The sequence below is a fragment of the Nomascus leucogenys genome, chromosome 17 (assembly GCF_006542625.1).
Source record: "Nomascus leucogenys isolate Asia chromosome 17, Asia_NLE_v1, whole genome shotgun sequence".
Classification (NCBI taxonomy): Eukaryota; Metazoa; Chordata; class Mammalia; order Primates; family Hylobatidae; genus Nomascus; species Nomascus leucogenys.
This window is the reverse complement of record NC_044397.1, coordinates 91,039,424-91,049,865: the sequence shown is the minus strand read 5'-3', so window position 1 is coordinate 91,049,865 and position 10,442 is coordinate 91,039,424. Positions and strand designations below refer to the sequence as shown.

The 10,442-nt window shown below is 50.4% G+C and overlaps 1 protein-coding gene across 1 annotated transcript; it reads left to right on the top strand.

Annotated features, from left to right (window-relative positions):
* The first annotated feature begins 608 nt into the window (after window positions 1-608).
* On the top strand, window positions 609-3,980 carry LOC101179458 (putative uncharacterized protein encoded by MIR7-3HG). Its single transcript, XM_030796864.1, is given in 3 exon segments — window positions 609-780; window positions 1,060-1,187; window positions 3,584-3,980. Coding segments are annotated over 3 exon segments (387 nt in total). The 5' UTR covers window positions 609-662; the 3' UTR covers window positions 3,725-3,980.
* Window positions 3,981-10,442: the final 6,462 nt, after the last annotated feature.

Below are 10,442 nucleotides of genomic sequence, written 5' to 3'. Positions count from 1 at the left end.
GAGCCTGCCCAGTATAGCACTACAGTAAGCTGAATTTTATAAATTGGGTTTTGAGTTAAGGAATCAAAAGCTTCAGGCTTAAGTCCCACCTCTGCTCCAGAGTCTTCGGAGCTCTCCATTTTCACAGACGTCAGTTGCCCCAGGTGGAACTGGACTTTAATATTCTCCACATCCCTTTTTTTTTTTCTCAAAACAGTTTACCAGCTTTTTCTTTCCTGAACCAGGAGCAATAGCAAAAATTGGGAATGGGAAGAAACAGGTGCCAGCCAGGACACCTGAACCAACTTGGAGCTCAGGAACCCAGGAGGGGATTGGAGAGAGTGAGGAGACTCCGTGGTCCACAATGAACGCTCCTTCCCCATCCAAAAAAATCCCCCAGCCCAGTTTTTGGGCAGATGCCAGACTTTTATTCTGAAGCGTGGGCCACAACCTATGAGGTAATCTTTGGAGCTTCATTCTGAGGCGGAATCCCATTGGCCAGTTGGGGAAGCCCCTCCCAGGATTCCTGGCGCTCCGCCTTCCCCAAAACCTATAAAGGCGCAGGTCCCCGCCTCGGCAGCCACGGGACACCTGCATCTGCTAACAAGACTGGAAGCAGGTGAGGCACACAGAGGGGGAGGCCCGCAGCTGCGTGGGAGGAGGGGTGGTCCGAGGGACGTGGGATGCCGGGAATGAGGCTGGTTTGCAGGTCGACGCATGGACATTTTCCCAGAAAGGGACAGAGACGGCGAAGTTTGACGGTCTGGAAAGCAGAGACCAGCGGGGCTGACTGCTTGGGAGGTAAGTTCTGGGGACGTGGTACAGGGTGAGGAGCAGGTATCAGTGCTAGTAGCGACCCCTCCGTGTCTGCCCCCACCACCCCATTGCCATTCTGAAGCTCCCCAGGAAGAAGCTAAGAGGGGAAATAAATTGAGTGGGCGTGGGGTTTCCCAAGAATCGGAGGAACCGAGAACGAAGAGGGGTGGGGGATCCGGGAAAGAGAGAGATGAAAATCAAGTTTTCTTCAGCACGAGGGACAGCTCTCCACCGACCGAAAGAGGAGAATGCTATTTATTTCAGCACCAAGTATCCACACAGCGCCTCTCGGGAGGTCCGAGAAGTGAACTGCGATCTGTTTCAGCACCAGGGCTCAGGACAGTTCCCAGCGGGCTCCGTTTCGGCGCCAGAACCCTGGACAGCTCCCCCAGGTAACGGGAGAGCCCTTTGACCCTGATTTTGCAGGGGGAGGACGATTGAGGGTGGTCTGAGGTGCCTGGCATTTCTGGAGACCTGCCCCTCATGTAATGGACTTTTAAACAAAGTATTTTCCAGATAAGCACACACAGAATTCTGCAATTTTCTTTTTTTCGAGACGGAGTCTTGCTCTGTCGCCCAGGCTGGAGTGCAGTGGCGCGATCTCGGCTCACTGCAACCTCTGCCTCCTGGGTTCAAGGGATTCTCCTGCCTCAGCCTCCTGAGTATCTGGGATTACAGGCACATGCCACCACTCCCAGCTAATTTTTGTATTCTTAGTAGAGACGGGGTTTCACCATGTTGGCCAGGCTGATCTCAAACTCTTGACCTCTTCATCTGCCCGCCTCAGCCTCCCAAAGTGCTGGGATTACAGGCGTGAGCCACCGCGCCTGGCCCAAGTCCGGGATTTTCAACAGGTAAGATGCCTCACTGGGTTAACAGGTGCCTGCTAAGATGACATTATGGTGTCCCTTCCAGACTTCGGTGAGAAACCTTGTGCCAATCATTTTACATATATCATATCATGCCATCTTCAACCCTAGGACGTGGGTGTTACTGTGCCCACGTGACATTTGAGGAACCCAAGGCCCCAAGAAAGGCAGAAAAATAACCCACGCAGGGGCTCTCAGCCCACAAGTGAAGCTGTAAGTCAACCCCACCAGTCCAACTGCAAATCCCATGTCTCTGGCGTGCCTGGGTGGGAGGTAGGCCCTTGGAGATCAGATCCTGCCTCTCTCCAGGAGAACCGGGAATGGAAAACAGGGAGTCAGCACAGAGGCAGGAAACTCAGGTGTCACAGCTTGGCTCAGGTGAGAAGGAGGAGCTGGGCAGGGGTCTCAGACATGGGGCAGAGGGTGGTGAAGAAGATTGGAGTGTCTGTGGTCTAGTGCTGTGTGGAAGACTAGTGATTTTGTTGTTCTGATGTACTACGACAACAAGTCACAGCCGGCCTCATAGCGCAGACTCCCTTCGACCTTCGCTGTAAATGGGCTGGCCAGTGGGGGAGAACTGGGGAGGTCGGGGAGGAATCGCTTCCACTCGGAGTGGGGGCTGGCTCACTCCAGGGGATACAGGCACAGGCAAAGGAGGGAAGCAAACAAGGACATACATCCTGTGCACATACAGCCATGCACCATGTATGGGGTTGGTCACGTCACTCGTACGCCCCCACAAGCCTGGAGATAGAACATACCTGACTGTAAACCCAAGACCTCTAACCACCTCATGGCGCTTTCCTGGGAGACCCAATGAGGGAATGACATTTAAAGCCCTCCCTAGACCAGAGTTCTCAAGGTACTTTTCTATTAAAAAAAAATTTTTTTTTTTTTTTTGGCCGGGCGTGGTGGCTCATGCCTGTCATCCTAGCACTTTGGGAGGCCGAGGCAGGTGAACCACTTGAGGCCAGGAGTTCAAGACCAGCCTGGACAACATGGTGAAACTCCATTTCTCCTAAAAATACAAAAATTAGCTGGGCGTTGTGGCGCACGCCTATAGTCCCAGCTACTTGGGAGGCTGAGACATGGAAATCCCTTGAACCCAGGAGGCAGAGGCTGCATGACCCAAGATTGCACCACTGCACTCCAGCCTGGGCAACAGAGAGAGATTCTGTCTCAAAAAACAATTTTTTTTTTGTAAAGACATGGTCTCCTGCCTCAGCCTCTCAAAGTGCCAAGATTACAGGTGTGAGCCACCAAACCCAGCCTAAGGATACTTTTCAATAAAAGTTCCAGAAGTGGGCTGGGTGTGGGAGCTCACACCTATAGCCCTAACATTTTGGGAGGATGACATGGGAGGATTGCTTGAGCACAGGAGTTTGAGACCAGCCTGGGCAATATAGTGAGACCCTATGAGGTGACACATGCCTGTAGTCCCAACTACTTAGGAAGTGGGAGGAACACTTGAGCCTGGGAGGTCAAGGCTGCAGTGAGCCATGACTGCACCGCTGCACTCCAGACTGGGCAACAGAACAACACCCTGTTTCAAAAAAAAAAAATAAGTTTCAGAAAAGATTCTTTTCCTGTCTGCTACCCATCAGTGTCATGGGCCAGTCATAGGACAAGTGTGAACTTGTGCCCGGTGGTGACTTATGACATCATAAAGGCTCACCTCCTTTGCCAGATGTGATAGCTGACACTTGTAATCCCAGCACTTTGGGAGGCCAAGGTGGGAGGATAGCTTGAGCTCAGGAGTTCGAGACCAGCCTGGGCAACACAGCAAGACCTCACCTCAATAAAAAAATAAATAAATAAATAAGACTCACTCCCAATTCTCTGCAACACCCTAAAAGTGACAAACTCCACAGGGTACCTGTTCTCCAGCCTCAGGGCTTTTGCCTTTGCTGTTCCTGCAGCTTGGAATGCACTCCCCCCACCTCGACCCAGAGCTCCTCACAACTGACCCTGCCTTCTTCTGCAAGCTCCGTTTCATCAAGGGGAATGATGCTTATTGCCTCACCATTTCCCACGTGAAGTCTGTATTGACATTCTCATAGACCTGGGATATTGTGTCTGCAGCACATAGTCCAATTATTTTCATGTTATCTACTGACAGGTCTATTTGTCTCCCTGTTACACTGTGAGCTCCGTGAGGGCAGAAACAATGTTTGTATTTTCACTGCTGTGTCCCCAGTGCCTGGTCCGGGGCCCAGCACACAGCAGGCATATAATAAGCATGTGTTGAATCAATAAAGGTATCAAAGAATAAACCAATACATCAATCAATAAATGAATGAATGGCCTCAGCACACACAGGAAGATCCTTCTTCTATGTCTCCCCCAGAGAGATACTGGAGGGCAATGGTTGCTGGAGGTGTTTATTGGGGAAGCATAATTGAATTTGTGGACACTTAAGGGCCGGCCAGCCAACTCATAGCCCCAAGAGAGACAGCCAGGCTCATTTAATTAGCAATTACAAGGCATTGATTCCTCATTAGCTCTGGCAACCCTCATCTCCCTCCTCAGCCTCAGACAAATGAAATCTTTCTCTCTCTCCCAGGAGTACTGCCTCAGTGGGTCCATTAACAAGCAGAGAAAATGAGGTTAGAAGACACCTAAATGCCAGAGGCACTTTATGAATGGGCTGAGCAGAGGGAGGTTCAATGTCTGGGTTAGGTCTAATTGTGGGAGGTTTTCTGGTCTATTTAGAATTGCCCCCTGGGAATGCAAGGTCTTTCAGAAAGGAAAAGGCACACAGATATTGCCATTTGGGGTCCTCAATGGAGGAGGACATTCTGCTATGGGTGTCTCCCAGTCACCCCAAATTAATCATTTCAAAGTGAACACTCAATCTGCCCAGCCCCTAGCTTCCTCCCCTGATGTGCCCATGAATATGACAGTCCCTCTACATGCCCAAGACCCTCCCCTCCTCATCCACTCCCCATGGTCCCCAAGATGTGTCACTGTGCTCAAATCCATCCTCTCTCCTGCAGCCCTCTCCCTCCATGACCTCCGCCTCCCTGCACGTCCTGATCTCATCACTGTCTCCCCTCCGAGCATACACACACATGCAGCCTGTTCGTTCTCTACACGCAGCGAGGGGACTTTCCAGAACACACATCTGACCAAGTTCCACTCCTGCCTGTCACCCTTCCAAGAGCCCCATTGACTGCAGAATAACATTCAAATATCCGGTCAGGTGTGGTGGCTCACGCCTGCAGTCCCAGCACTTTGGGAGGCCAAGGCGGGTGGATCACCTGCACAGGACCACAGGCATGTGCCACCACACCCAGCTAATTTTTATATTTTTAGTAGAGAGGAGTTTCACCATGTTGGCCAGGCTGACCTCAAGTGATCCACCCGCCTCAACCTCCCAAAGTGCTGGGATTACAGGCATGAGTCACTGCACCGGTCTAATTTTTTTCAGAGTCTCACTCTGTTGCCCAGACTGGAGTGCAGTGGCGCGATCTCGGTTCACTGCAACTTCTGACTCCTGTTTTCAAGCAATTCTCTTGGCTCAGCCTCCCGAGCAGCTGGGATTACAGGCACGTGCCACCACACTTAGCTAATTTTTGTATTTTTAGTAGAGATGGGGGTCTCGCCATGCTGGCACAGTTGGTCTTGAACTCCTGACCTCAAGTGATCCGCCCACCTTGGCTTCCCAAAGTGCTGGGATTACAGGCATGAGCCACTGTGCCCGGCCCTTAGTGATTCTTTTTTCTTTTCCTTTTTTTTTTTTTTTGAGATGGAGTTTTGCTCTTGTTGCCCAGGCTGTAGTGCAATGGCACGATCTCAGCTCACCACAACCTCTGCCTCCTGGGTTCAAGTGATTCTCCTGCCTCAGCCTCCTGAGTAGCTGGAATTACAGGTATGTGCCACCACGCTCGGCTAATTTTGTATTTTTAGTAGAGATGGGGTCTCTCTATGTTGGTCAGGCTGGTCGTGAACTCCCGACCTCAGATCCGCCCGCCTCGGCCTCCCAAAGTGCTAGGATTACAGACGTGAGCCACCGCGCCCGGCCAGCCCTTATTGATTCTTATTAAAGCCACACTAACCTTTTATTTCCCCCCAAAGACCCCCGGGAGCCCTCAGTTTTTCCTGGCAGTTTCATCTTTGTACGCCCCGCCTCCCCACACACATGCCTAGCTCAGTGCTGACATCCAATATTCACTTTGGGTATAAATGCTTGTGCCTGAGCCTATCACCTTCATCAGACACAAAATCCTGGAGGCCACACAGCCCTGTAAAGATGAGCCATTATCCACAGAGGTCCAACCAACTTACCACCCTCTCCCAGCCACCCCCAAGGACCCAGCTTGCAGCTGCCTGCTCAGTGGCTTTAGAAACTAAAAAAGGTGAATGAGTTTCCATCACTGCCCTCCTGGGCTTTGCTGTTATGGCTGGTTAACTTGACAGAAGAACATATTATACTTCATTTCGTGCCGTTGTCTTGTTGGAAAAAAAGTGACAGCTGGGTGCAGTGGTGCACACTGTAGCCACAGCTACTCAGGAGAATTGCTTGAGCACAGGAGTTGGAGTCTACACTGAGCTGTGATCGCATCACTACACTCCAGCCTGAACGACAGAGCAAGACCCTCTTAAAAAATATGTGAGAGAGGCTGGGCACGATGGCTCACGCCTGTAATCCCAGCACTTTGGGAGGCCAAGGCAGGCGGATTGCTTGAGCTCAGGAGTTCAGGACCAACCTGGCCAACATGGTGAAACCCTGTCTCTACCAAAAATACAAAAAAAAAAAAAAAATGTCAAACATGGTGTCACGAGCCTGTAGTCCCAGCTTCTCAGGAGGCTGAGGTGAGAGGATCGCCTGAGCTTGGAAGGCAAAGGTTGCAGTGAGCCGAGATCGCATCACTGCACTCCAGCCTGGGTGACAGAGCGAGACCCCATCTCAAAACAAAACAAAACAAAACAGGCATGATGGCTCACATCTGTAATCCCAGCACACTTTGGGAGGCCAAGGCAGGCGGATCACTAGGTCAGGAGATCGAGACCATCCTGGCTAACACGGTGAAACCCTGTCTCTGCTAAAAATACAAAAAAAAAAAATTAGCTGGCCGTGGTGGCATGAGCCTGTAGTCCCAGCTACTCGGGAGGCTGAAGCAGGAGAATTGCTTGAACCCAGGAGGTGGAGGTTGCAGTGAGCTGAGATCATGCCACTGCACTCCAGCCTAGGCAATAGAGCAAGACTCTGTCTCAGGAAAAAAAAAAAAAAAAGTGTGAGAGAGACCCCCTTCTACTCTGGCCATGAGCAATTAAATTATGATTTTAATCACCCAGAGTTAAGTGTCAGAATCCACAGGTTAGCCAGGTGCAATGTCTCATGTCCTGTCATCCCAGCTACCTGGGAGGCTGAGGTGGGAGGATGGCTTGAGGCCGGGAGTCTGAGACCAGTTTGAGTCTTACTATGTTGTGGGCAACATAGTAAGAATCTCCTCTCTTAAAAAAGAAAGAGGAGGCAGGGCGCAGTGGCTCATGCCTGTAATCCCAGCACTTTGGGAGGCCAAGGCAGGTGGATCACCTGAGGTCAGGAGTTTGAGACCAGCCTGGCCAACACAGTGAAACCTGGATCTATTAAAAATACAAAAATTAGCTGAGCATGATGGCACATGCCTGTAATCCCAGCTACTTGAGAGGCTGAGGTGGGAGGATTGCTTTAACCAGGAAGGCAGAGGTTGCAGTGAGCCAAGACTGTGCCACTGCACCCTAGCCTGAGCAACAGTGAGACTCCATTTCAAAAAAAAAACAAAAGCCGTCACTCCTCATTCTTCTTCCCACACTCCAGCCCCTGGCAACCATTTATCTGATTTCTATCTCTCTGGATTGGCCTGTTCTGGACATGTCATAGAAATGGGATCACACACTGTGTATCCTTTTGTGTCTAGCTTGTCCCACCTGAGCCTGACGTCCTCAAGGTTCTTGTAGCCTGTGTCAGAGCCTCATTCCTTTTCATGGCTGAGTCATATTCCATTGCATGGATATACCACATTTTCCTCATCCAGACACTGTGTTGATGGGTTTAGACACATGATCTCCTGCGAGGTTGGTGGTCTTATTGCATCCTATTTTGCAGGAGAGGAAACTGAGGCCCAGAGAGGTCAAGCAAGTTGCTTGAGGTTGCACAGCTGCTGGTGGCATAGCCAGGATTTCAATCCAGGCAGTTACATCTAGGGTCTGCAAGTTGAACCCCTACCTTCTACTCCTCTAACAGTTCAGTATTCAGAGACAATGTAGCAATCATTATCATTTTTTTAAAGATGGAGTCTCACTCTGTCGCCCAGGTTGGAGTGCAGTGGCGTAATCTCAGCCCATTGCAACTTCTGCCTCCCGGGTTCAAGCGATTATCCTGCCTCAGCCTCCCGAGTAGCTGGGATTACAAGCACCCATCACCACGCTCTGCTAATTTTTGTATTTTTAGTAGAGACGGGGTTTCACCATGTTTACCAGGCTGGTCGTGAACTCCTGACCTCAAGTAATCTGCCTGCCTCGGCCTCCCAAAGTTCTGGGATTATGGGCATGAGCCACCGTGCCCAGCCCATTCCAGGCAGTTTGATCCGGTCTGCAAGTTGAACCCCTACCATCCACCCCTCTGACAGTTTGGTATTCAGAGACAATGTAGCAATTGTAATGTATCTCTCTGTCATTTTCCCAGGGAAGGATGCCAAGACGCAGACAGGAGCTTGTGGCGGTCACCCAGCAAATCATCCCCAGCTAGGGCTGGAACTGAAGACTCAGGCTTGGGGAGGGGTCAGTTCAGAAACCTTGAGGGTCTTCTCTGACGCCTGCTTGGCTCCCTTGCATATGTTTTGGAGAATTTTTTTGTAGGGAGGCAAGTGAGGGAGGAGGGCAGAACTTAAACGCTGCAACATTCAAGGGCTCAAACGGTAGTTGCCTCCCACCAGGGAGGGTAGGGGACCGCCAGAGAGAGCCTTGATTATGTCCTGCACCTTAATGGGTCCTTCCTAAGAGAGTGGCTTTGGTTTCCATGACAACAAGCCGGCAGCATCAGAGCAAGAGAGTGGAGTCTCCTCCCCCGACCCACATCTGGTTCTGGAATCTCTACCTGTCTATCCCTGTCATTCCAAATCGCAGGAATCCAGCTGTGGCTCAGCCCAAGGCCAGAGGGGGCAGCCATGCAGTGGACAGCACTCCTTCTCTGTGGCCTGGCAGGCAGGAGGACCCCTGGCCCTGCCCCACACTGGTAAGGAAGAGACGAATGGATAGAAATAGCGTATGCCGGGCCTGGCACAGTGGCTTACGACTGTAATCCCGCACTTTGGAAGGCCAAGGCAGGCGGATCATTTGAGGCCAAGAGTTCGAGACCAGTCTGGCCAACATGGTGAAACCCTGTCTCTACTAAAAATACAAAAACTGGCCAGGTACGATGGCACGCACCTGTAATCCCAGCTACTCGGGGGGCTGAGACAGGAGAATCGCTTGAACCTGGGAGGCAGAGGTTGCAGTGAGCTGAGATCGTGCTATTACACTCCAGCCTGGGCAACAAGAGCGAAACTCCATCTTGAATAAAAAAAAAAAAATCTACAGCCAGAAAGGGAGCAGTGGCTCATGCCTATAATCCCAACACTTTGGGAAGCCAAGGAGGGATGAATTGCTTGAGGCCAGCAGTTCAAGATCAGCCTGGGCGACATGGCAAGACCATGCTTCACCAATAAGTAAATAAATAAAAAATTAGTTGGGTGTGGTGGCACATGCCTATTGTCCCAGCTACTTGGGAGGCTGAGGAAGGAGGATTGTTTGAGCCCAGGAGGAGGAGGCTGCAGTGAGCTATGATTGTGCCACTGCACTGCAGCCTGGGCGACAGAACAAGCCCCTGTCTCAAAATAACAGCAACAAAACAAACAAACAAAACAAAACAAGACAAAAAAACTCTACAGCTAACAGTACACTTAATGGTACAAGACTGAATGCTTTCCCCTAGAATGGGACTAAGACAGAGACGTCCAGTTCTGTAGCCCAGGCTGGAGTGCAGGGGTGTGATCTCAGCTCACTGCAACCTCCACCTCCTGGGTTCAAGCAATTATCGTGCCCCAGCCTCCCATGTAGCTGGGATTACAGGCATGCACCACCACACCTGGCTAATTTTTGGGGGGTAATTTTAGAAGAGACAAGGTTTCGACATGTTGGTCAGGCTGGTCTCAAACTCCTGGCCTCAAGTGATCTGCCCACCTCAGTTTCCCAAAGTGCTAGGATTACAGATGTGAGCTACCATGCCCAGCTGACTCTCATCATTTCTTCCTCTTTTTTTTCTCTTTCTTTTTCTTTCTTTCTTTCTTTTTCTTTTTCTTTCTTTCTTTTTCTTTTTCTTTCTTTCTTTCTTTTTCTTTTTCTTTCTTTCTTTCTTTTTCTTTCTTTCTTTCTTTCTCTTTCTTTTTTTTTCTTTCCTTCTTTCTCTTTTTCTTTCTCTCTCTCCTTCCTTCCTTCCTTCTTTTTCTTTTTTCTTTCTTTTTTCCTTCCTTCCTTTTTTTTTTTTTTTTTTGACAAAATCTCACTCTGTCGCCCAGACTGGAGTGCAGTGGCGCTATCTCAGCTCACTGAAACTTCCGCTTCCCGGATTCAAGTGATTCTCGTGCCTCAGCCTCCCTAGTAGCTGGGATGACAGGCGCCCACAACCACGCCTGGCTAATTTTTGTATTTTGGTAGAGATGGGGTTTTACTATGTTGGCCAAGCTGGTCTCAAACTCCTGACCTCAGGTGATCCACCTGCCTCGGCCTCCCAAAGTGCTGGAATTACAGGCGTGA